Source organism: Thamnophis sirtalis, unplaced genomic scaffold, assembly GCF_051295495.1.
Source record: "Thamnophis sirtalis isolate CommonGarterSnake01/CBP01778 unplaced genomic scaffold, rThaSir2_p1.2 scaffold_3, whole genome shotgun sequence".
NCBI classification, from domain to species: domain Eukaryota; kingdom Metazoa; phylum Chordata; class Lepidosauria; order Squamata; family Natricidae; genus Thamnophis; species Thamnophis sirtalis.
Window position 1 is genome coordinate 164,713,370 of NW_028261383.1, and position 27,212 is coordinate 164,740,581.

The window sequence follows — 27,212 nt, forward strand, 5'->3', positions numbered from 1 at the left end:
CAACTTGCATTCAACATTCAACACTCGGGTGGGGCAAATTAGAGGCTTATCCCCAGGCCTGTTGGGATAGCCAGGTCTTGAGGGCTGCGCGGAAGGCCTGGACGGTAGTGAGGGTGCGTATCTCGACGGGGAGGTCGTTCCACAGGGTCGGAGCTGCAACAGAAAAGGCTCTCCTCCGTGTAGTCGCCAGTCAACATTGACTGGCGGATGGAATTCGGAGGAGGCCCAGTCTGTGCGATCTTATCGGTCGGAGGGAGGTAATCGGCAGAAGGCGGTCTCTCAAGTACTCAGATCCACTACCATGAAGGGCTTTAAAGATGGTCAACAGCACCCTGAAGCGCACCCGGAGATCAACAGGTAGCCAGTGCAGCTCGCGGAGGATGGGTGTTATGTGGGCGAACCGAGGTGCACCCACTATCACTCGCGCGGCCGCATTCTGAACTAACTGCAGTCGCCGGATGCACTTCAGGGGCAGCCCCATGTAGAGCACATTGCAGTATTCCAGCCTAGAGATCACAAGGGCTCGAGTGACTGTTGTGAGAGCCTCCCGATTCAGGTAGGGTCGTAACTGGCGGACCAGGCGAACCTGAGCAAATGCCCCCCTGGTCACAGCTGACAGATGATGGTCAAGAGTCAGCTGTGGATCCAGGAGGACTCCTAAGTTACGAACCCTATCTGAGGGGTATAAAATTTGACCCCCCAGCCTGATAGATGGAACATTAGCCAAATTGTTGGGAGGGAAACACAACAGCCACTCGGTCTTGTCCGGGTTGAGTACCAGTTTGTTAGCGCTCATCCAGTTCTTAACGGCCTCAAGACCCTGGTTCATCACGTCCACCGCTTCATTGAGTTGGCACGGGGCGGACAGATACAATTGCGTATCGTCCGCATATTGATGGTATTTTATCCCGTGCCTCCAAATGATCTCTCCCAGTGGTTTCATGTATATGTTAAATAGTAGGGGGGATAAGACCGAACCCTGTGGCACCCTGTATTTTAGGGGCCTCAGGGACGATCTCTGCCCCCCGACCAACACCGACTGCGACCTGTCCGAGAGGTAGAAGGAGAACCACTGCAAGACAGTGCCTCCCACCCCCACCTCCCGCAGTCGTCGCAGAAGGATACCATGGTCGATGGTATCGAAAGCCGCCGAGAGGTCAAGGAGAACCAGGATGGACGCATGGCCTCCATCTCTGGCCCTCCAGAGATCATCGGTCAATGCGACCAAAGCGGTTTCTGTGCTGTAACCGGGTCTGAAGCCAGACTGGAGGGGGTCAAGGTAGCTAGCTTCCTCCAAGGCCCGTTGAAGCTGGAAGGCCACCACCTTCTCAACAACCTTCCCAACAAAGGGAAGGTTGGAGACAGGACGGTAGCAGTAATCCCCCCAGCCACCTCAGTGGCCCCTGCATTCCCCAGCAGGCCCTCCGAGTCATACATATTCATTCACTCACCCAAATAATCCCCACGTAATAGTTAAAAACAAAACAAAAATACAGCAATAATTACAATAAAAGTGGGAACATTCACTCAAACAGGCATAACACAAACATATCCCATACTAAGACAGAAAGAAGAAGAGAGAAGAAAAAAGGAAGAATTTGTTAAAAGAATAAAAAATAATGCGCAGCTCTTAAATTAGAATTGGATTGTAGATGGGTTCGCATAAAGTCCAGTCAGGTGGGTTCGCAGAAATATAAAGAGGGAGAAAGATTTTGTCTTCTCTCTTCTTGCGTGATAGATGGTAAAGATGGTATAGATGGTATTGGGATAGAAGCTCCCAAGGGGCTAAGATGGAGTCTCTTAACAACAACGGGCGGCAATGATCGTACCAACCAGGACTAGATCGTGAGTCCAATGTCCAATGTCCAGTAGCCGTGTGTAAGGAACCATATGGTAAAGTCCCGTATAAGTAAGAGCGAACTGAGGGCCAGGGAGAAAAGGAGAGGCCATGCTGTAGAAAAGGCCTAGGGGGTAGATTAAGGGGTTGTGGTAATGGCCGCAAGGCCAGCTGCCAGGTCTTATACCGCCCCATATCAAACCAACTACCCCTCTATAAAGTCAGCAACAGAGTCTAAAGAGATTCCAAGGAAAACAGGGCCAAAGATGTCGAAAAATGCCAAAACATCCAGTAATATAATCCACCAGAGTAGAAAGGGAGGGTGGGCGCCTAAAGAGACTACAGCAGCCGGGAGAAAACCAGCTGCCTTGCCTCCTCCAGCATCGTTCAAATCACCCACCTCCTTTGAATAACAATAGTCCTCCGGAGACAACTAAGCACCAGGGTCCTCCCAATCAGCAAAGGAAATAGGGCTAAAGCTAGGACCATAAAAGATCGTAAAACGCTGGTCCAAAGCTGCTTGTAGGTGACTAAAACGCCTAAGGCTTAAAAACGGCGAAGCAAAGCCTTTAGCACAGCGCCGCCATTCCGCCAGCCTAAACGAGCGCTGCAAAGCACACTCCGGGCTGCCACGTGGGACAGAGGACGTTTGGGAGCGTCGACCCTCCGAAAGATTGTTTGTTCAGCTCCCCAGGATCTCGCTCCGTTGCAGGGACCCTGTTTTGTAAGGCTCCGATCCAGAATGCCGGTTTATTTCGGCGTTTTTTTTGCTCCACTGGACGGAGCAAAGGAAACCAGCGGCCATCCTGCCTCGCACATGCGCAAAAACATGATGAGGTTCGATTGCTTCCTCGAAGCCAACGACCTCATGGGCCTTTCTGAAGGCCGGAAAAAGAATATGTTCCTGGGCTACTGCGGACCAGAGGTGTTCAAGACAGTGAAGGATTTGTCCAAGCCAATGCCACTCCAATCGGTCACTTGGCCAGTTCTACAACAGACACTGAAAACACACTACGCTCCCAAATTGTCTAAATACGTCCGGAGGCATGAATTCAACATCTGTAACCAAAAAGAAGGGGAATCCAGCAATGAATACATTGCAGCGCTCAGAAAGGCCGCAGTGTACTGCGAGTTTAGAGATCTTGATGAACTACTACTTGACTGCATCATATATGGTGTTAGGGACATTGCAGAGGAGATTATTAGCAAAAACTATTCTTACTCTCCAAATTGCCCTAGATAAAATCAGGGCTACTGAGTCTTCAATTAAATCAATGGAAACCCTGCAGCGCCAAAATAGTCCAAAGAGCCCGTGGAAGAGCGCAGGCGTGCATCGCGAGGACACAGAGTCTGAAGGCTTGGAGAGCGAAGATGACAGCTACCACATGCACAGTGATCGCACCAAGCCAGTGCGAAAATTTGAACCACGGTTCCTGCCTTGCGCCGGCTGCAGGGAAACCACCTTAGAACACATTACCGTTTCTGTGATGCCATCTGTCAATGCTGCAAACCCAAGGGGCACATCGCCAAGGTCTGCAGAAGCCATCACCCCACTACAACCTGGAAGCCTAGAAGCATACCTAACTGCCAGCAGAGGCCGAACCAAGGGGCATGGCAGCCATTACCACGGCAAACAGAAGGCGACATCAGAGTCACCTAACACACCTCCATAGGCCAAGTCTGCACGAAGCGGCCAAAATAGCTGAAAGTCACAGTCCTCATTGAGGACTCTCCATGCAATATGGAGATTGACACGGGGTCATCCTTGACCATAATGTCTTGGGCAGTGCTCAAACAGGCTATCCCTAGCCTTAAAAAGCATCAGCTGCGGGTTCCAGACATCCGCCTTCGCGACTACCAGGGAAACCAAGTCCCCATCATGGGCCAGGGGACCTTCCAGGTGAGGTTCAAGACTTTCTGCGGCCAACTACCAGGTAGCCAACGGAGACCTACAGAGCCTCCTGAGGCTTGACTGGTTCAAAGCCCTGGGTCTAGAAATGACCGGAATCAACGCCTTATGAGACAAAAGCACTAAGAAATTCCTTTAAAAAGTTTGAGGACGTCTTTGGCACCGGTCTAGATAAGTATGAGGGGACTCTAATAACTTTTAACTTGGACCCCAATGAAGCCCCCATCAGGCTAAAATCCAGGAGAGTATCTCTCGCTCTCCATCCTAAAATTGTTTTTTTTCTCCAATTTTTTATTTTATCAATTTCATATATACATTCACCATTTTATGATCTCATAACTGTTATTAATAATATGTATTTATAACAATTTTCCCCTACAGTTGACAATATACTTGAAAATTGCTTTCTTACCATCCCATAGATCCATCTTATCTTACAACGGTCCTATTTCTTCTTCCCTCCCTCCCTCTTTCCTTCCCACGTTTCTTCTCTCCTACTCTCCTTCTTTCCCTCCTTCCTTCCCCCCTCCTTCCCCCTTCCCTCCCTCCTTTCTTCTCTCCTTCTCTTCTTCCCTCCTTCCTTCTCTCCTTCCTTCCTTCCTTCCTTCCCTCCTTTCTTCTCTCCTTCTCTCCTTCCTTTCCCCCTTCCTTTCCTCCTTCCTTCCCCCCTTCCTTCTCTCCTACATTCCCTCCTTCCTTCCCTCCTTTCTTCTCTCCTTCTCTCCTTCCTTCCCTCCTTCCTTCCCTCATTTCTTCTCTCCTTCCCTCCTTCCTTCCCTCCTTGCTTCCCTCCCTCCTTCCCTCCCTCCTTCCTTCCCCCTTTCTTCTCTTTCTTCTCTCCTTCCTTCCTTCCTCCTCTCCTTTCCCTTCTCTCCTTCCCCTTCCTCCCCTTTACCCTTCCCTTCTTCTTCCCATTCCTCCCCTCTTTCCTACTCTTACATTCCCTCCCATTCTTCCTCTGCCTTTTCCTTTCTCCTATTCCTCTCCTTTCTCCTCTCCTTCCTATCTTTCCTTCTACTCCTCCCTCCCTCCATTCTATCCGTTGTTGTGTTTACATATTCTCCTCTTCAGGGGATGACCTGGTTCTCTTTTTTTTTCCTTATTTGAAAGTTATATAAAAAAGGCAAGATTTACAAAATACAAGATACAAAAATAGATAAAGCTCTTTACATATTTTCATCTCCCATAGCTCATCTCGCCTTACCTACTATAAGACTAGGTTGCTAATTCCATGCAGGTAGTTATAACAGATTTCCTATCAGCTTTTCAAGTTTTTCCAACGTTGTGGTCTAATGGTATTACTCGTCGGTGAATTCTCACCTCTAATACATTTCTACTCTCATTTCTCCCTCTCTCTTTGTGTATTGTATATTTGAGTTGTTGCTTAGATCATTTTAAGTTAGTCAGCTATCTCCTTTTATATCTGAATCCTCACTGTCTCATCAAGCCATTTGTATAATTTCTCCCAGACTTTGTAAAAGTCTGTGTCTTCTTTTTCGTTAATCCGCATTTTCAATCTGTTCATTTCTGCTAATTCTAAGATTTTATTCATCACTATTGTACTAGTGGGGGCATTTTCACTCTTCCAGCACTGCGCGTAAGCGATCCTTGCTGCCGTCAAGATATGGACGAGAAGGTATTGATTGGTTTTACCTATTTTTTGATCTGTTATCCCTAATAGAAACATTTCTGGCTTAAGACTTAATTTAATTGACATGATTTCATTCAGCCATCTTAGCGTTCGCTTCCAATATGTCTTAGCCACCGGACACGTCCACCACATGTGGTAGTACGTGCCCAGTTTTGTTTTGCATTTCCAGCATTTGGCTGATAATTTTGAGGAAATTTTTGCCAGTCTTGTCGGAGGGAGATGCCAGCGGTAGAACATTTTGTATATATTTTCTTTATAGGCTGTCGACTTCGTTAATTTCAGGTTCCACTCCCATACCCTTTCCCAGTCATCCAGGTCAATTGTGTGGCCGATATTCTGGGCCCAGGTTACCATGACTTCTTTCACTCTTTCTGCTTCCATTTTTTGGATCAGCAAACAGTTATATATTTTCGAGATTAGTTTCTCGTCTGGTCCTATTAAGATTTTATCCAATTCCTGGTCCTTGTCCTGAAAGCCAAATTGTGCTAGATCTGATTTGTATTTATTTTGTGTTTGAAAGTATGGCCACCAATCAATATTTATTCCCATTTCAGCCAAATTTTCCCTGGAATTTAGTCTATTTTGGTCATCTAACAGCTGTTTGTAAATAACATTTTTGTCAAAATTTATCAGATTTGGGTATATCAGGGCTTCCATCGGGGATATTCATTTGGGTAGTTGGATATAGAATTTCCTTCTAATTTCCAGCCAATCATTAATCATCCATCCTAAAAGCTCCCCATGGATCCCCAGCCAATCATTAATCATCCGTCCTAAAGCTCCCCATGGAGATCCGCACCCTCACCACGATCCAGACCTTCCGCGCAGCCCTCAAGATCTGGCTCTCCCAGCAGGCCTGGGGATAGGCTTCCAATTACCCGCCCGAGTGTTTGATTGCTGAATGAAAGTTGTGTTTTATTATTTTTCTTTTGTTCACAAAGTGTTTGTTTTGACCTTGCACTTCCCCTCCCCTGTGGTTGTAAGCCGCCCTGAGTCCCCTCAGGGAAAAGGGCGGCATATAAATCCCAATAAACCTGAAACCTGAAACCTAAAATTGATGTGGAATTAGACAAATGAATTGGCCAGGGAATTCTAGAGCCGGTAGATCACGCACGCTGGGAGACTCCTATAGTGACACCTGTCAAGACTGACTGGTCTGTCCGCATCTGTGCTGATTACAAGTGCACAAAACTTTGCAGCGAAGCACTTATCCTGTATCCATTGTACAGCATTTACTGCACTCATTAGGTCCAGGAAAAGTTTTGGCAAAATTAGATATGACACAGGCATTCCAGAAGTTGCCTGTAAATGGTGCCACAGCGGAGGCCCAAACCATCATGATGCACAGGGGTGCATTCAAATGTACCCGCTTTCAATTTGGAGTTAGTATCGCCCCTGGACTGTTCCAAAGTGTCATGGAACGGCTTTTGCAGGGGATTCCAGGAGTCGTCCCCTATATTGGTGACATATTGATATCGGTTGCAAATAAGATGCAATTATTTAAAAGATTGGGAACTGTTCTGGCCAGAATCAGAAACAAAGGTCTCCGCCCCAAAAAAGAAAATTGCCAAATTAACGTGCCAAGGGTTGAATTCCTAGGGTACCTCATCGACGGCTCTGGGATTCACCCAACCAACAAAAAATTAAGGCAATCCAGGATGCCCCCACACCTCGCAATCAGACCGAACTGCAGGCTTTCCTCGGGCTCCTTAACTTCTACAGTGTTTTTCTCAAGCAGAAAGCCACGGTTGCTGAGCCTTTACATCGGTTTCTTGGCAAACACACCGAGTGGTCCTGGTGCAGAGCTGAAGCAGCCACATTTGCCATGGTGAAGAAACTGCTGTCAGCGGACACGTTTTTGGTCCAATATAGCCAGACACTGCCACTTGTCCTAACGTGCGATGCTTCCCCATTTGGCGTAGGAGCCGTCCTCAGCCACCGCATGCCAAATGGAACTGAGGTGCCCATCGCCTACTACTCATGAACATTGTCTGCTGCTGAGCGGAACTACAGCCAACTGGACCGTGAGGCTCTGGCTGCAGTCGCCGGCATGAAACAGTTCATCCACCGCTGAGACTTTGAACTTATCACGGACCACAAACCATTGCTGGGTTGGCTGGCTGGGGACCTACCCCTGCTTCTTTGTCACCACGAATGACCAGATGGACTATCTTCCTCGCACCTACTGTTATCACCTCATCGATCGACCTGGCTCTACCTTGGGAAATGCCGACGCCTTGAGTCGATGCCCACTGCCGGAACTGCTTGTCCTCTTCACTGACTGTCTTGAGGCTGGTCCTGTCTCATCTTGTGACATTGCCCACCACTCAGCAAAAGACTCTACATTCCAACAGGTTTTGAACTGAGTATGGAGGGGGTGGCCCAAGGATCCTGTGGGGCCTGAATTCAAAATGTTTTACTGCAAATGTGATGAACTGTCAGAAAAAAAAATGGTTGTTTACTGGGGGGGGCATTGTTCCACCCAAACTGCGCATTGCAGTATTAGAGGCCTTGCACGTAGGGCATCCTGGAATTGTAGGATGAAATCTTTGGCCAGGAGTTATATGTGGTGGCCTAACATGGACAGGGATATAGAAGAATGGGTGGCTACCTGCACACCGTGCCAGGAGTCCAAACCAGCTCCCCCAGAGGTGCCCGCTAACATCAAGCATCAAGCACAATGGTCGCTCCATTCCATCCAGTTTCCAATGGTCAGGTGGAGAGAATGGTGAGATCTGCAAAAGAAGCCCTATCCAGGATGGGCCCGGGAGATTGGCAAACATGGGTTGATCAATTCCTCGTCATACAGCACATCATGCCAAGTGCTACCACTGGTAGAAGCCCTTCCGAGCTTCTAATGGGTCACCGGCTAAGGTCCCACTTAGACCAGCTACCACCAAAACTACTCTGCTGCGTCACCCCAGATTTGACCGGTAAAATAAGAAACGTTATGGTAGGGGATCAAGTTTATGCCGACAACTATGCTTGGGGAACTCTTTGGATTCCTGCCATAGTAATAGGCATCACCGGGCCTTGCTCTTACCTATTGGAGCTTGAGGACGGTCGAAATTGGAGACAGCACATTCACCAACTCCATGGCCGCATCTCCAACTCCAGTTTTAGGCAGCCAAAGGTAACTTAGGTGTTAGATACCAGAAACATTGGTAATGGTTTACACCAAGGTCCTCTGTTAGGGTGGAAATAGAAATTCAATTTCATTCGTCAAAGGGTCTGACAGCTCCCTATAAAAGGGCTGGTATCAGACTGAACATTCGCTGGATTGTACATACCTGACTTGTGCTAATAAAAAGCTGTTTGTTACTTTGAAGGCTGTGTGTGTCTTCATTCACCCCATTTAACAGTCTGAATTTAGAATTAGGTGGCCGTTTACCTGCCAAATACCAGAGCATGGAAACAAGACAGCAGTAGCAGCAGATTAATGACACAGATCAAACTATTGTGATTTTTGCTGTTCCAAAGTCCTTTTTGCATCTCTTCTCATTTTCCAGATATGCTAGTCTGTTAAATCTAGTCTACTCTGGACATCCTCAGTTATAGTTTGTACAACAAATCATGGCTCAGCTGTGGTACCTGCACATGCAGAAAGTTGAGAAGACTAAATTTTTAAACGGTGAAAAAAGGGGGGAAAGTAAGTTAAACATAGTTAAACTAAATGACTGATAATGATAATAATGTAATAATTTGTATTGACATGATAAAAGGGGAAATTGGATATAAATTGTAAACAATGATTAAGAAAAGAGATTTAATTTTTTTCTTAATATTAGAGTATGATGTTAAAATGTAGTGTTAATAGATAAAGTTAGATAAATAATTGATAAGGATAACAGTGTGTGTGTGTTTGTGTTTGTGTGTGTGTGTGTGTGTTGGTTTGATAAGAGGAAATTGGGAAAAAATGTAATGGTGAAAAAAGGGGAAAAAGCAAGTTAAACTTAGTCAAACTATCATTAAATGAATGACTGATAATGATGATAATGTAATAACTTGTATTGACAGGATGAAAGGGAAATTGGAATGAATCACAAACAATGATTAAGAAAAGAGGTTTAAAAACTTTGCAAATTTGGTATAAAATTTTAAATGGTAAAAAGGGGAAAAGGTGAGTTAAGCACAGTCAAACTAAATGATTGATAATAATAATAACAACAACAACAACAACAACAACAACAATAATAATAATAATAATAATAATAAAACTCCGCCGTTGCCGGTCCCAAGCCCGGATGAGAAAGGAGGAAGGTTGGGATCAGGTTGGCATCTGGTCCCATAAAAAAAACCCCCGCCAACCCATACAATATGGTGAAAAAACGAATAAGAATTCCATACCGCATCGGTCGTCGCGCGGGTTAACAAGGGCCGCGGCGGATGTTGGGGTCCCTGGACATCCGTCGACAAGTGGGCTACAAGTGGACCAGCCAACAAAACGACAAAAATATAGTGCAGATGAAAACCGTGCCATAATGGCCTGTTACTACAACTCAGAGCCAGAAAAAAGAGGCTATTTAAAGCGAATGTATGAATTATGGAAACAACAATATCCAGATTCAAATGTTAGTGAACAACGACTAGCAGATCAAAGGCGATTTATTATACGGAATAAAGTGTTTAGTGAAGTTGAACATGAGGAAATTCAGGCAAATTGCAAAACCCAAAAAACAATATCACAAGCGGAAATAACTGATATTCAAGACACAACTAAAGACATTATAGTAGAACTCCCAGAAGAAGCTCTCGGGGAGGAAATAACACCACCACCACTAGAACCAGTTATCACTGAACCAACTGATGAACTAACTCAAAAAGAGAAAGAATTGAAGGATAAGATCATGGAGCATTTTCTGCTTAATGAGGAAAGGCAACGTTTACCATCACTAAAAACTGTGCCTAAGAAAATTTTGGCCCCTATCATGAAAATGGTTAATGCAGTGTTTTCAACAATTGAACCGGGATCCATCTTGGAAACAAACCAGTTAATGTACAGCGCAGCTGTAATAGTCACTAATGAACTAGGCATTAAAATTAAAATACCTAGTCACACAACAGAAAAAGCATCAAAGCCAAAGTGGAAAATCCGTTTAGAACAAAAAATCAAAAAATTAAGGGCAGATGCTAGTAACTTAAAAAACATGCATGAGCAACGGCTTAAAAACAACAAAATCATAGATCGGCTAATCAGAAGATATAGATTGGATACAAGAAACATCAATGAAGCTGTAGAGATTGTAAAACAGCAGATAACAGCAAAAGCTAGAAAAATTGAAAGATATGAGGCACGAATCATCCAATATAAACAAAATCAGCAATTTCGATCAGACCAACGTTGTTTTTATCAAAGTCTTAATGTGAATCGTGACACCAAAAGTGAAAAACCAGAAAAGCAGGCCACAGTTGAATTCTGGAAAGAATTGTGGGAAAATGCAAAGGACTACAACAAGGAAGCAAAGTGGATACATGACTTTGAGAAAAGCATTGGCAACAAACAAATGCAAGTATTAGAAATAACAACTGAGATGATCAAAAATCGAGTTAAAAAGGTAAAGAATTGGACATCACCTGGAAAGGACCAATTACATGGTTTCTGGCTCAAATATCTGACCAGTTTACATGCAATATTGGCCAGGCAACTGAATGAAATTTTACAAAAGGGCCAAATTGATGAATGGTTGACAACTGGAAAAACATACTTGATTCAGAAAGATCCAACTAAAGGAACAACACCTGAAAACTATAGACCAATAACATGCTTGCCAACAACCTTCAAATTACTCACAGGCATTATTGCAGATAACATGATGGATTATTTGGAAACAAACAACATCTTGCCAGTAGAGCAAAAAGGCAACAAAAGAAGGAGCAGGGGCACAAAAGATCAGCTTCTAATTGATAAAATGATATTAGAAAATTGTAAGAACAGAAAAACGAACTTGAATATGGTCTGGATTGATTACAAAAAGGCATTTGACTCACTGCCACATAGTTGGATCATAAAATGCTTAGAAACAACTGGCATTAGCAAAAATATTACATCCTTTACTGAAAAGGCAATGAAACAATGGAGAACTGAGTTGGCAGTAGGGAATGAGAGCTACGGAATGGTTAATATCAAGCGAGGAATTTTCCAGGGTGATTCACTTTCACCTCTTCTCTTCATCATCGCAATGATCCCACTATCAGTAATCTTTAAAAAATTGAAATTAGGCTACCAAACAGCCAAAAAAGCTGAAAAAATTTCGCATTTACTATATATGGATGATTTGAAACTCTATGGAAAGTCAGAAATAGAAATCCAATCATTGACAAACACAGTCCGAGTATTCAGCACCGATATTTCAATGCAGTTTGGCATGGAAAAATGCGCCACTGTATCCATAAAAAGGGGCAAAATCACTGCATCTGAGGGAATTGAAATGCCCAATGGCCAACTAATTAAATGCAAAGAAAATGAAGCCTACAAATACTTAGGCATTCTGCAGTTGGATAACATCAAGCATGGAGAAGTAAAAACTATTGTCAGGCGAGAGTACACCAACAGAGTTAGGAAAATTTTGAAATCTAAATTGAATGGTGGAAATACAATCAAGGCCATAAATACCTGGGCAATACCAGTTATAAGATACACAGCTGGCATAGTTAACTGGACACAAGCTGATTTGGACCTTTTGGACCGAAAAACCAGGAAACTAATGACAATGCACTACAGTTTACATCCACGTGGTGATACTGATAGACTCTACCTGCCCCGAAAATCAGGTGGCAGAGGATTATTACAAGTGAAGCAAAGAGTTGAAGAAGAAAAACATGCACTGGTTGATTATTTAAAAGAAAGTCAAGAACATCTATTAATCGAAGTAAAGAACAAAAATCTACTGAAGGCCCAACAGACAAAACAAGAATACAGAAAAGATGTGATAAAATCAAGAATGGAGAGTTGGCAGAACAAAGCACTGCATGGTCAATTTCTGGAAAAAATAAAAGATAAAGTAGACAGTGAACAAACTTGGTTATGGTTAAAAACAGGTACATTAAAGAAAGAAACAGAGTCACTAATCCTGGCTGCGCAAGAACAAGCTATCCGCACAAATGCCATTAAGGCCAAAATCGAAAAATCCTCTGATGATGCCAAATGCAGACTTTGCAAAGAAGCTGATGAAACTGTTGATCACATACTCAGCTGCTGTAAAAAAATCGCGCAGACTGATTATAAATTGCGGCACAATTCAGTAGCACAAATGATCCATTGGAATTTGTGCAAAAATTATAATATTAAAACAGCAACAAACTGGTGGGAACATCAGCCTGAAAAAGTCACCGAAAATCAGATGGTCAAGATCTTGTGGGATTTCCGTATACAAACCGACAAAATACTGGCGCATAATACACCAGACATCACACTGGTTGAGAAAAATAAGGTCACAATCATAGACATCGCAATACCAGGTGATAGCAGGGTCGCCGAGAAGGAACATGAAAAAATCGCAAGATACCAGGACTTAAAAATCGAAATTCAACGACTATGGCACAAACCAGCAGTGGTAATTCCAGTGGTAATTGGCACACTGGGTGCTATTCCAAAAGCACTGGAATTACATTTAAAACAGTTAAAAATTGACAAAATCACCATCAGTCAAATGCAAAAAGCTGCACTGCTTGGATCTGCACGCATATTACGAAAATACGTTACAACGTCCTAGGCCCCTGGGTGGGGCCCAACTAGTAACCAATGCCAAATCCGGCGAAACAACTGGCCGCTGTGATACAATTGTATAATAATAATAATAATGAAATAATTTGTAATGACATGATAAATGGGAAAATTGGATATAAATTGTAAACAATGATTAAGAAAAGAGGTTAAAAATTTTGTTAAAATTAGAGAATGGTGTTAAAAACGTAGTGTTAATGTATAAAGTTAGATAAATAATTGATAAGGATAACAATATATGTATTTGTATTGGTTTGATAAGAGGAAATTTGGTAAAAAATTTAAAATGATGAAAAAAGGGGAAAAAGTTAAACTTAATAAAACTATTGCTAAAAAAATGACTGATAATGATAATAATGTAATAATTTGTATTGACAGGATAAAAGGGAAATTGGATAAAAGTTGTAAACAAAGATTAAGAAAAATGGTGTAAAAACTTGGTTATTAAACATAATTAACTTTTTATTTTGAATGTGTTATAAAGGAATAATGTGATTAGATGGTATTGAAAATAGATAAGGGAATGCCACTATGTGGTTTTGTTTTAAATTTTGGAATATTTGTTATAAAGGGATGTTAAAACAACTATAATCATATCAAGGATGAGGTATGATGATAATGATTATATATAAATATATGTGATGTAAAGTAGATAATTTGACGTGAATTAGAGGTGATGACGGTGGAAGGGATGCACGAAAACTCTGTGTAACCAATTGACACACTTTCTACAACTTTGTAATGGAGGATGATTTTATTATGCATGAATTCATTGGGCAACTGTGTCAGATTCGCCTATATGAGTCAGATGCAAGAAATCAGAAATCAAGTTTGTTCAAATGAGTGCAAGTTTATGCACTCATTTATGTGCATGCTACCTCTATGCAAGAATCTGAACTACCAACAGTCAGGGCAAATTGGTGGGAGATAAAGGTCAATTGAATTCAATGAGGGCTGGACTTAGATCTCTTGTGGATGCAAAGGGATTCCAGATTGATGATATATTTAACCTCCTCCCCCCCTTAGCCTTGGCCTTGTCATCTCCTGCAATATGATCCAAAAATACAAAACCAGAGCCTCTTACCCACCTTTCTCTCTCTCCTTCTATGTGTGTTTTTCAGGAGAGGCTGGGAGGTTTTCCCTGCCACCGCTCCTTCTACAGCACCGAACGGTCCATGCCCCCCCTACACACACACACACACACACACACACACACACACACTCCTTGCTGCAGCATGAGGTGAGTGCAGCTGGGGAGAAATCAGGGGGAAGAGAAGGCTGAGCTTCTGCTAGGGAGACGGGAAAGCGAGCCAGGTCGCCTCATATGAGCACTGGTCTTCCACTTAGCCACCTCTCAAGGTTGGCTGGGTTGGACCTATGACTGCTCTTGCCTGCCTCGCTTTTCCTTCTCATAACTGACACCATGTTTTGCAGGAATAAAAATGGTCATGCAGAGAGAACCAGAAGAGGAAGAAGCAGGTGCCGAGTGGGCAGGCCCTACATGCCTGTGTTTTCCTCTCCTCCGCTCAAAGCAGCCATTCCCTCTGCTCACCCATCCACATCCACCTGTGCTCTGGCCTGTCCCACCTCCCCTGCAGGAATGAGAACGCGGTATGGGAGGTTTGACTTGATGGCCCGTTTTCTCTTGGAAGGGGGAGAAAGGAAGTGGAAGTGCCAAGTGGGAAGATGTCTCCCTTGGCTGCCTTCAGCCACCTCTCCCCTTTAGGTTCGCTGGGTCTTGGTGCTTCCTTTCCCTACCAGAGAAATCCAGAACCCCGAGAAGAGACAGCTGTGGCACTTTGAAGGCTACTTGCATTGTGCTCCTGCAGATGCCACCTTAAATGTATGTAGCCTTGAGTCCGGTGGTCTCCATTCCTAGTAAGAAGTGATTGGCATCCTGCAAGATTGTGATTCCAACCCGTGGGGAATTTCCAAGCTCCCAGCTTCCTGGCCTGCACCCCGTCCCTATTGTAGCTACAATGGCAGCGGCAGCAGCCGCAAACGGTAAGGGAAGTGAGCCATGGGCCAGCATCCCTGCCTCCTTCCTCTGAGAGCCAGCTTGGGGGTATGGCCAGCCTCCCCCATTGCTACACTCTTCCCTCCACACAGACCTGCCAACAGCATGCCTCCCATTTTGCCCCGCACATGCCCCCTCCTTGTCGGCTGCAGTCCGGGCTCCACCTGATCAGCTGGATGGCCATCTAGGAAAGCAGTGAGTGGGCGAGACTGGCCTGGCCTCCAATGCTTCATCCAGCAGGGGCACGGAGCGAAGGGCACAGCGGCGGGGGAGGCTGGCCATCCCCCAAGCCGGCTCTCAGAGGAAGGAAGCAGGGATACTGTCCTGGGACTCCCTTCCATTACCGCTCATCGCCACCACCCCTGCAGGATGGAGCATTGAAGGCCAGGCCAGTTCCTCCTGCGCACTCACCTGCTTCCTCGCTGCTTTCCCTGCTGGCCATCCAGTTGACCAGGCGGGGCCCGGCTTTGCTTTGCTTTGCTTTGCTGATTGACAAGTCTGGTAGCTATGTATGGGATTTCGGGCAGGGAGGTGAGTTTCGTGTACTCAGGCTCAACTTCTTTTGTCCAGTTCAAATGATATTTATTTTCTTTTGCTTCCTTAACAACTTGGTTCTTTCTTAACTACTTTCCCTAAGATACGTTTTAGACAAGATTCCGAGTTTTTCTCCACATAGCTTATATACTTACTTCATCCTTAGGTATAGAAACTTCTGCCTAGTCTCACAGTGTCCTCTAATATTTCCAAAATTTAAAGATTGTTGACAACAAACTCTTTTACAAAAGGAAGTGAAGGGGAAAGAGGAAGGAATTTGTGCACTGAAAATGGAGTTCGAGTCTCACACTTGACAACAATTTGTTTTTCTCTTTATAAATTCTATTTCTCTAAAAGCAAATTTTAAAAAATAGTAATAATTTAAAACCATGTAAAAGAGGTGCAAAACACACAAACATTCATAATAATGACTCAAACTCACTGGCCCAGTGACTGAGGAAGCAACAAGATGCTCAGGAAGTCAAAATCTTTCAAAAAAGAGCAGAATTGAGGCTGTGTGGATCTCAGGGAAGCCAGATTCTTGCTTCCTGGGAGCCAAAAGATTTGTTGTTTTGATCAGATCTGAAATAGTCTAATCCTATTAGATCTTACTAGATAGATAATTGGAGATGAATTAGTCCTGCAGGCATCCTGAAAACATATAGAGCTTTTGCCGATAAAAACTATTACTCTGATTTTCCCAAGAAAATAAGTGGCAACTGTTGGAATACAGTGTTCATGTACTTTATACAACAATATAGCAGCAGGGATATATATTCTGCAACCAGTGTTTGTAACTGGTTGATGATGGTTAGTCTCCCAGGACAGCCTATGTAGAGTTCACTGCACTGTGAATGCTGTGAATAATTCACAGAATCCAGAATTCAGCAATTTCAGATCATGATGGAGAAAACTCTATGTGGTCACAGAGAGTTGATGATGACTTACACAGGTAAGAAGGGTAAAACAGCAATAAAATCAAGAAATGAAATACAATTCACTGGGCTATTTCAATATGTTGCATTACTACACAAATTTCATCAGGCAAAAAAAAAACATACATGGAAACCAGAGTTGTATTGAAACAAACAAACAGAAACCTCAACTAAATGTTGAGTTACCCAGAGAGAGAGGAATGTCTATGGGACAGAAGTCCAAAAAGTCAAGAAGGCGGCATTCACCACACAATAAAAGCCGTGTTCCTTTTTCACATCTATCAAATGTAGACACATAAAAAAGGTTGGAAACCACCTCTTGTTCATTGATCCAACATTTGTCACTGGGCTAAAAATGCTGTCAACTATTTGTTGGTTTTGGCTTCTGATAAAATTGAAAATGATAATTATGATTTCTCCTTGGTCTTTGCCCTCAGCACTTATCACCTCATATTAACCTCAGAATTATTGCTACATACCTTGTTTGCCATCTCTACAGAGGTGCCAGTTTCTCAAGCTGTGACTATAAAATCCCGTAGTTTTCCTGGGGAAGTCAGACATCGTCCTCCAAGGAGCTGCAGCAATGAAGGCATTAGTGCTCACCCTCCTCTTCCTCTTCATTGCAGCCAATGAAGCCAAAGAATACACCAAATGTGAACTGGCTTCAATTCTGAAACGAAATGGCATGGATGGATATTATGACTACAGTTTGGGCAACTGTGAGTTTACTCTTTTTTTCTCCATCTTAGCAAGTTCCACGTTTGTAAGGGGGAACCAAAATGCAGCAGATCTTTCAATAATTATTTCAACCAACCTTCCCAATGAATTCTTTGAATATTCTGAGAATGAGAATATATGCTTTCTTCTCATCCCAAATTATCTCCCTGGACTAACACCCTTATTATTTTTTAATCAAAGTGGTAGATTTCCAATTTGTTGCCTGATTGGGACAATTGCCGGACTGATATATGGCTATACGACATTGGACTCTGTGGTTTTGGGGTTTTTTACAATTATGGCTTAGTGAATATTTTATTTACTCTCTTAAGAATAAGCGTTTATCCCTCCCAGGATAAACATTCTTTAAAAGGTAAGATCTTTCAAATGCTACCAAGTCATTGAAATTTAGTATATGATTGAAGGGGCCATCATAGAAGATTTTCTACATGCGCAGATTGTCAAAAGATGCACAGTGGAAAGGTACCACTTCCCTGGAAGGCTCAAATTAGAAAGAGAGAAGAAAGGAAGGATGGCTTTATGTGTTATTAAGAGCTCCAGGAATATCTTGGAGACAAGAATCCTAATTATTCCTAATTCCCTGAAGATTTACAAAATATATTGGCTTTCTTGAGTCCTTTCTTGAGGGAAGAATAAGAAGGTATTTAAGCATTATGTTATAAATGCTTTGTTTGTTTTTTTAAAAAAATCAGAATAGCTTTTTCATTTACTGCACAGATCTTTCATAGCCCATCCCCCATTTGCTTTCTTCCAGGGATCTGTATGGCTTATTACGAGAGCAGATACAACAGCAGAACTGTGGGGCCACGAAACTGGGATGGAAGTCGCGACTATGGGATTTTCCAGATAAACAGCCGTTGGTGGTGCAACAATAACGAGGGCCGTACAGCTAACGGCTGCAATAAGGCTTGCAGTGGTAAGACACCTAGTCTGATAGGCTTCCAAAATTCTGTTGTTATTATGTGCTTCAACACCATGAGATAATGTGCCTGTATTCCTTGTAGTTTTTCAGATGGATAGCATTGATATTGACTCATCAACACTATCTATCAAAATTGCTTTGAGTTCCTGTTTGGGTCAACAGTGATAATATCTAGCTACTCTGGTTTCTATTGGCCTCTTAGCCTTCTTCCATTTAGTGTCCTACTACCCAACTTGTCACAACTACTCTGAATTCCTTCACACAGATATATCTCAATTTCTGCCCCCATAACATCCACCACAGTATTATCTAAAGACCAAAAGGTTCTTCATACGTGGTGAAGTCCCCCTGTCCCACTCACATTAACAATCTCACACTCTTTTCACTGCTTTTTAAATATTTCTTCACTTTTATGATTTTTATAAACAATTCAAGGTTGCACACATACCTTCCCCCTATTTTCCTTAAGTCAACTTAACTCTGTGAAGTGAGTTGGGCTGAGATTAAGTGACTGGCCCAAAGTCACCCAACCAGCTTTCATTTCCATGGTGAGCTTAGAACTCACAGTCTCCTGGTTTGTAGCCTGGAGCCTTAACCACTAGACTGAACTGTGCAATGAAAAGTGTTGCTTGGTAATACCTTTGAAACATTTGGAGTTGGACAAATTCTAATTTGCCTCTTTTGGCAGCTTTCACAAATGATGACATCACAGATGATATTGCTTGTGCTAAGAGAATTGTGCGTGATCCCAATAGGATGGACGCCTGGTGAGTCAATCTTTCATTAACATCTTCTACATGTAACATTGGGTAGCAACTGAGCTTGTAGTCATGAAATTTAATTACTTTCTTTAGACTATTGTAAAACTTTTGAGCATTGGTAGTGAAATATACTTTCTGATCATTACAGATTGTATTTTTATTACTATACTTGCATTCTTGTAGCTTTAAAATATGGGTTTAAGCAGTCTTTTAAATCCTGTTTTAAAAGTAGCCTGAGACACAATTTAAGATGGGGCTGTTGATGCTTTTTATATGCTGGATTACTCCTTCCAAATCATTTTACATCAATTATCCACTTCCTTGCTTGTCAGCAGCTAAAAAATACTAGGCTTTAGTTCCAAGTTGGATCAGATAGCAGCAGAATTAGGCAGAGGGCCTTGTGAACACAAGGATTCTAATTCCATGGAATGAGCTCCATGGGATCAGAGATCTGGTAAGTAAAAAACCTAATAGTGAGAAGCAGGGAGAGATCATTCCTGAAGCCTCCAATCATAGAATGAATAGTAAAGAGGAAGACAGCAGCAGATCATTAGGTGGAAAACTTTTCAGCTGAGTATCGAAAAGCAAAGAATAAAAATGCTTTGGGGTAAATAATATAAAAAGTATTCTGTGTTGTACTGAAGAGAGTCCAAAGCATCTAATGGGCATAAGTCGCATGTATGCTTTATTGTGAGAAATAGAAAGCCAGAACTATTTTAGCTAAAAGAATTATTTTAATCTAATTTACTCCTAGGGTTGCCTGGAGAAACAACTGCAAAGGAAGAAATCTGTCAAAATGGACCAGTGGGTGCCGGCTCTGAATGTGATGATCCTTCATTTCTCTTTCTCCTCCTGTCATGAAAACAATATTATTCCTTATATAACCACACTGAGCAGTTTGATTCTATGCCTACACTCCACATATTGGGAAGAATGAGTTTCTTTGCATACAAACAATGGTTTTGAAATGGTTTCTGGGTGGAAGAGGGAAAGACTTTGCTTTTTAAAATTGCTTCAATAAAATGAGTATTGTGCATTATCCCCTTCTCTGTTTCATGCTTTATTTCCTTTCATCCTTCATTATTCCAACATAATTGAACTGGCCACCAATCATTCTAATGGCAGAGCAGATTTGCAACTGGTAGATTGGCATCCTAGGCCAGAGAAATTCTATGGTCAACTTCCAGTTATGTTAAAGCTTGGCTTTTAGTCTTTGCTATAAGAAAAACTGAGGTCTGTGATAGATACCAGAAACATTGGTAATGGTTTACATCAAGGTCCTCTGTTCCGGCAGGAACAGATTCAATCTGATTGGTTGAAGGGTCTGACAGCTTTTTCTATCCATATTACTCTACGAGCAACCTTGTAGAGTCATTTTTTGCCCTCAGGAGCCTTCAGGGAAGCCTCCGGAACGCCCCTGAACATTCCGGAGGGCTAAAAGTAGCCCTACAAGCAACCCAGAAGTGACAAATGGCTCCATGTGCCACTTGTGGCATGCGTGCCATAGGTTCGCCATCACGGTTCTAGATCATTTTTTTGACCTCATGTACAATGAGATTCTCTTTGACACAATTTAAATAACCAAAATTCTTATCCCAGTATGCAATTACTGAAAAAGCCCAACTGGACAAATTTTGTTATGGTAACTTTCTTTGTAAATTAAGAGCCGCAGGCTATAGGAGAAAGGATTGATAAACACAATGAAAGATGGGGTGTAAATAAGTGTAAAAGTGTTGTTATACACATTGCCAGGTTCGGCTTAAGGTCAGTCCCACACTCACAGCCCACATCAAGACCTGTATTCAAATTACTTTCAACTGAACATTGAGGAACAAGTGAAGAGCGACTGAATTTAAAATAATAGCAAAACTTCACTGGCTCCAATGTATATTTGCTCTTTCTCATATAAACACAAACTAACACTGGATCCAAATTTATCCACATCCTTCTCGACTAGATAGTAGGCACTCATCAGAAGCTGCTAGACTTGATCCAAAGATGGCTGAACGTGTAGATGGGCTTGTGGATCTTTTAGCACCCAAATGCTTTGCTTTGCTCATTGACAAGTCTGGCAGCTAATCTTAGCTTGCTGTTTTACAAGTCTGGTAGCTATGTATGGGATTTCGGGCAGGGAGGTGAGTTTCACGTACTCAGGCTCAACTTCTTTTGTCCAGTTCAAATGATATTTATTTTCTTTTGCTTCCTTAACAACTTGGTTCTTTCTTAACTACTTTCCCTAAGATACGTTTTAGACAAGATTCCGAGTTTTTCTCCACATTGCTTATATGCTTACTTCATCCTTAGGTATAGAAACTTCAGCCTAGTCTCACAGTGTCCTCTAATATTTCCAAAATTTAAAGATTGTTGACAACAAACTCTTTTACAAAAGGAAGGGAAGGGGAAAGAGGAAGGAATTTGTGCACTGAAAATGGAGTTCGAGTCTCACACTTGACAAAGATTTGTTTTTCTCTTTATAAATTCCATTTCTCTAAAAGCAAATTTTAAAAAATAGTAATAATTTAAAACCATGTAAAAGAGGTGCAAAACACACAAACATTCATAATAATGACTCAAACTCACTGGCCCAGTGACTGAGGAAGCAACAAGATGCTCAGGAAGTCAAAATCTTTCAAAAAAGAGCAGAATTGAGGCTGTGTGGATCTCAGGGAAGCCAGATTCTTGCTTCCTGGGAGCCAAAAGATTTGTTGTTTTGATCAGATCTGAAATAGTCTAATCCTATTAGATCTTACTAGATAGATAATTGGAGATGAATTAATCCTGCAGGCATCCTGAAAACATGTAGAGCTTTTGCCGATAAAAACTATTACCCTGAATTTCCCAAGAAAATAAGTGGCAACTGTTGGAATACAGTGTTCATGTATTTTATGCAACAATGCAGCAGCAGGGATATATATTCTGCAACCAGTGTTTGTAACTGGTTGATGATGGTTATTATCGCAGGACAGCCTATGTAGAGTTCACTGCACTGTGAATGCTGTGAATAATTCACAGAATCCAGTTATAGAATTCAGCAATTTCAGATCATGATCTGAAATTGATTCAGATTTTTCACGAGAAAAATCTATGAGGTCACAGAGAGTTGATGATGACTTACACAGGTAAGAAAGGTAAAACAGCAATAAAATCAAGAAATGAAATGCAATTCACTGGGTTATTTCAATATGTTGCATTACTACGCAAATTTCATCAGGCAAAAAAAAAACATACATGGAAACCAGAGTTGTATTGAAACAAACAAACAGAAACCTCAACTAAATGTTGAGTTACCCAGAGAGAGAGGAATGTCTATGGGACAGAAATCCGAAAAGTCAAGAAGGCGGCATTCACCACACAATAAAAGCCGTGTTCCTTTTTCACATCTATCAAATGTGGACACATAAAAAAGGTTGGGGCTTCAATCACACAGTTGAAACCACCTCTTATTCATTGACCCAACATTTGTCACTGGGCTAAAAATGCTGTCAACTATTTGTTGGTTTTGGCATCTGATAAAATTGAAAATGATAATTATGATTTCTCCTTAGTCTTTGCTTATCAGCTCATATTAACCTCAGAATTATTACTACATACCTTGTTTGCCATCTCTACAGAGGTGCCAGCTTCTCAAGTTGTGACTATAAAATCCTGTAGTTTTCCTGGGGAAGTCAGACATCGTCCTCCAAGGAGCTGCAGCAATGAAGGCATTAGTGCTCACCCTCCTCTTCCTCTTCATTGCAGCCAATGAAGCCAAAGTATACACCAAATGTGAACTGGCTTCAATTCTGAAACGAAATGGCATGGATGGATATTATGACTACAGTTTGGGCAACTGTGAGTTTACTCTTTTTTTCTCCATCTTAGCAAGTTCCACGTTTGTAAGGGGGAACCAAAATGCAGCAGATCTTTCAATAATTAGTTCAACCAACCTTCCCAATGAATTCTTTGAATATTCTGAGAATGAGAATATATGCTTTCTTCTCATCCCAAATTATCTCCCTGGACTATCACCCTTATTATTTTTTAATCAAAGTGGTAGATTTCCAATTTGTTGCCTGATTGGGACAATTGCCGGACTGATATATGGCTATACGACATTGGACTCTGTGGTTTTGGTTTTTTTTACAATTATGGCTTAGTGAATATTTTATTTACTCTCTTAAGAATAAGCGTTTATCCCTCCCAGGATAAACATTCTCTAAAAGGTAAGATCTTTCAAATTCCACCAAGTCATTGAAATTTAGTAGATGATTGAAGGGGCCATCATAGAAGATTTTCTACATGTGAAAAGGTACCTCTTCCCTGGAAGGCTCAAATTAGAAAGAGAGAAGAAAGGAGAGATGGATTTATGTGCCATTAAGAGCTCCAGGAATATCTTGGAGACAAGATTCAGATATATTCCTAATTCCTAATCAGATTTATTCCTAATCCAAAATATATTGGATTTCTTGGGTTCTTTCTTGAGGGAAGAATAAGAAGGTATTTAAGCATTATGTTATAAATGCTCTATTTTAAAAAAAAATCAGAATAGCTTTTTCATTTACTGCACAGATCTTTCATAGCCCAACCCCCATTTGCTTTCTTCCAGGGATCTGTATGGCTTATTATGAGAGCAGATACAACAGCGGAGCTGTGGGACCACGAAACTGGGATGGCAGTCAGGACTATGGGATTTTCCAGATAAACAGCCGTTGGTGGTGCAACAATAACGAGGGCCGTACAGCTAACGGCTGCAATAAGGCTTGCAGTGGTAAGACACCTAGTCTGATAGGCTTCCAAAATTCTGTTGTTATTATGTGCTTCAACACCATGAGATAATGTTCCTGTATTTCTTGTAGTTTTTCAGATGGATAGCATTGATATTGACTCATCAACACTATCTATCAAAATTGCTTTGAGTTCCTGTTTGGGTCAACAGTGATAATATCTAGCTACTCTGCTTTCTATTGGCCTCTTAGCCTTCTTCCATTTAGTGTCCTGCTACCCAACTTGTCACAACTACTCTGAATTCCTTCACACAGATATATCTCAATTTCTGCCCCCAGAACATCAACCACAGTATTATCTAAAGAGCAAAAGGTTCTTCATACGTGGTGAAGTCCCCCTGTCACACTCACATTAACAATCTCACACTCTCTTCAGTGCTTTTTAAATATTTCTTCACTTTTATGATTTTTATAAACAATTCAAAGTTGCACACATACCTTCCCCCTATTTTCCTTAAGTCAACTTAACTCTGTGAAGTGAGTTGGGCTGAGATTAAGTGACTGGCCCAAAGTCACCCAACCAGCTTTCATTTCCATGGTGAGCTTAGAACTCACAGTCTCCTGGAGCCTTAACCACTAGACTGAACTGTGCAATGAAAAGTGTTGCTTGGTAAGACCTTTGAAACATTTGGAGTTGGACAAATTCTAATTTGCCTCTTTTGGCAGCTTTCACAAATGATGACATCACAGATGATATTGCTTGTGCTAAGAGAATTGTGCGTGATCCCAATAGGATGGACGCCTGGTGAGTCAATCTTTCATTAACATCTTCTACATGTAACATTGGGTAGCAACTGAGCTTGTAGTCATGAAATTTAATTACTTTCTTTAGACTATTGTAAAACCTTTGAACATTGGTAGTGAAATATACTTTCTGATCATTACAGGCCAGTTTTTTGCTGGTTTTGTGGCCATGACTAAGGGGGGGGGGCATGTGATCTGCAAGGTTGTGAAATTCCATCCCTACCAGAGAAATCCGGAACCCCGAGAAGAGACAACTGTGGCACTTTGAAGGCTACTTGCATTGTGCTCCTGCAGATGCCACCTCAAATGTACGTAGCCTTGAGTCCGGTGGTCTCCATTCCTAGTAAGAAGTGATTGGCATCCTGCAGGATTGTGATTGTAACCCGTGGGGAATTTTCAAGCACCCAGCTTGCTGGCCTGCCCCCCGTCCCTATTGTAGCTACAATGGCAGCGGCTTTGGGAGATGCTGGCCAGTGCGGAGGTGCAGGTGAAGGCTGGGTGGGGGACACATGGGAGGCTCCCTGCAGTTCCTCAGCTCCTCTTCCAACCTCAGCTCTTGCAAAGAAGAAGCGGCAACTCTGCGTGTGCAGTGCCCGCTTCGTTCTCTTTGTGAGCCACCTTGCAAAATTCCCCACAGGACAGAATTTCACAACATTGCAGGTTGCCACTCAATTCCTACTAGGAATGGAGACCGCTGGACTCAAGGCTACATATATTTGAGGTGGCATCTGCAGGACCGCAATGCAAGTAGCCTTCGAAGCACCACAGCCATCTTCTCAGGGTTCCGGATTTCTCTGGTAGGGATGGAATTTAACAACCTTGCAGGTCACATGCCCCCTCCCACTTAGTCATGGCCACAAAACCAGCAAAAAACTGGCCTGGGTTCCAAAGCTCTATCCAGCCTGGGCGGCAGTAGCAATGGCAGGGGCAGCAGCAGCAAACGGTAAGGGAAGTGAGCCACGGGCCAGCATCCCTGCCTCCTTCCTCTGAGAGCCAGCTTGGGGGTATGGCCAGCCTCCCCCATTGCTACACTCTTCCCTCCACACAGACTCTCTGCCAGCAGCATGCCTCCCATTTTGCCCCACACATGCCCTCTCCTTGTCGGCTGCAGTCCGGGCTCCATCTGATCAGCTGGATGGCCATCTAGGAAAGCAGTGAGTGGGTGGGACTGGACTGGCCTCCAATGCTTCATCCAGCAGGGGCATGGAGCGAAGGACACAGCCGCGGGGGAGGCTGGCCATCCCCCAAGCCGGCTCTCGGAGGAAGGAGGCAGGGATACTGTCCTGGGACTCCCTTCCATTACCGCTCATCGCCACCACCCCTGCAGGATGGAGCATTGAAGGCCAGGCCAGTTCCTCCTGCCCACTCACCTGCTTCCTTGCTGCTTTCCCTGCTGGCCATCCAGTTGACCAGGCGGGGCCCGGGTTTGGTTTGGTTTGGTTTGGTTTGGTTTGGTTTGGTTTGGTTTGGTTTGCTTTGCTTTGCTTTGCTTTGCTTTGCTTTGCTTTGCTTTGCTTTGCTTTGCTTTGCTTTGCTTTGCTTTGCTTTGCTTTGCTTTGCTTTGCTTTGCTTTGCTGATTGACAAGTCTGGCAGCAATTCTTACCTTGCTGTTTTACAAGTCTGGTAGCTATGTATGGGATTTCGGGTGGGGAGGTGAGTTTCACGTACTCAGGCTCAACTTCTTTTGTCCAGTTCAAATGATATTCATTTTCTTTTGCTTCCTTAACAACTTGGTTCTTTCTTAACTACTTTCCCTAAGATATGTTTTAGACAAGATTCCGAGTTTTTCTCCACATAGCTTATATGCTTACTTCATCCTTAGGTATAGAAACTTCAGCCTAGTCTCACAGTGTCCTCTAATATTTCCAAAATTTAAAGATTGTTGAAAACAAACTCTTTTACAAAAGGAAGGGAAGGGGAAAGAGGAAGGAATTTGTGCACTGAAAATGGAGTTCGAGTCTCACACTTGAAAACAATTTGTTTTTCTGTTTATAAATTCTATTTCTCTAAAAGCAAATTTTAAAAAGTAGTAATAATTTAAAACCATGTAAAAGAGGTGCGAAACACACAAACATTCATAATAATGACTCAAATTCACTGGCCCAGTGACTGAGGAAGCAACAAGATGCTCAGGAAGTCAAAATCTTTCAAAAAAAGAGCAGAATTGAGGCTGTGTGGATCTCAGGGAAGCCAGATTCTTGCTTCCTGGGAGACAAAAGATTTGCTGTTTTGATCAGATCTGAAATAGTCTAATCCTATTAGATCTTACTAGATAGATAAAATTGGAGATGAATTAGTCCTGCAGGCATCCTGAAAACATGTAGAGCTTTTGCCGATAAAAACTATTACCCTGATTTTCCCAAGAAAATAAGTGGCAACTGTTGGAATACAGTGTTCATGTATTTTATACAACAATGCAGCAGCAGGGATATATATTCTGCAACCAGTGTTTGTAACTGGTTGATGATGGTTAGTCTCCCAGGACAGCCTATGTAGAGTTCACTGCACTGTGAATGCTGTGAATAATTCACAGAATCCAGAATTCAGCAATTTCAGATCATGATGGAGAAAACTCTATGTGGTCACAGAGAGTTGATGATGACTTACACAGGTAAGAAGGGTAAAACAGCAATAAAATCATGAAATGAAATACAATTCACTGGGTTATTTCAATATG

The 27,212-nt window shown here is 42.4% G+C and overlaps 2 protein-coding genes across 2 annotated transcripts in view; both read left to right on the forward strand.

Moving 5' to 3' along the window:
• Positions 1-24,557, forward strand: part of LOC148048316 (lysozyme C, milk isozyme-like) — a 34,688-nt gene extending 10,131 nt beyond the window's left edge. Inside the window, exons 2-4 of the mRNA XM_087710708.1 lie at positions 22,766-22,858; positions 23,613-23,774; positions 24,457-24,557. Of these exons, the coding sequence (XP_087566834.1) occupies positions 22,766-22,858; positions 23,613-23,774; positions 24,457-24,539 (338 nt within the window). The 3' untranslated portion in view covers positions 24,540-24,557. The remainder of the gene's footprint in view (positions 1-22,765; positions 22,859-23,612; positions 23,775-24,456) is intronic.
• LOC148048318 (lysozyme C, milk isozyme-like) lies at positions 17,061-20,066 on the forward strand. The gene is made up of 4 exons (XM_087710699.1): positions 17,061-17,325; positions 18,099-18,260; positions 18,955-19,033; positions 19,782-20,066. The coding sequence occupies exons 1-4, from the start codon at positions 17,190-17,192 to the stop codon at positions 19,846-19,848; spliced, it is 444 nt and encodes a 147-aa protein (XP_087566825.1). The 5' UTR covers positions 17,061-17,189; the 3' UTR covers positions 19,849-20,066.
• Positions 24,558-27,212: the final 2,655 nt, after the last annotated feature.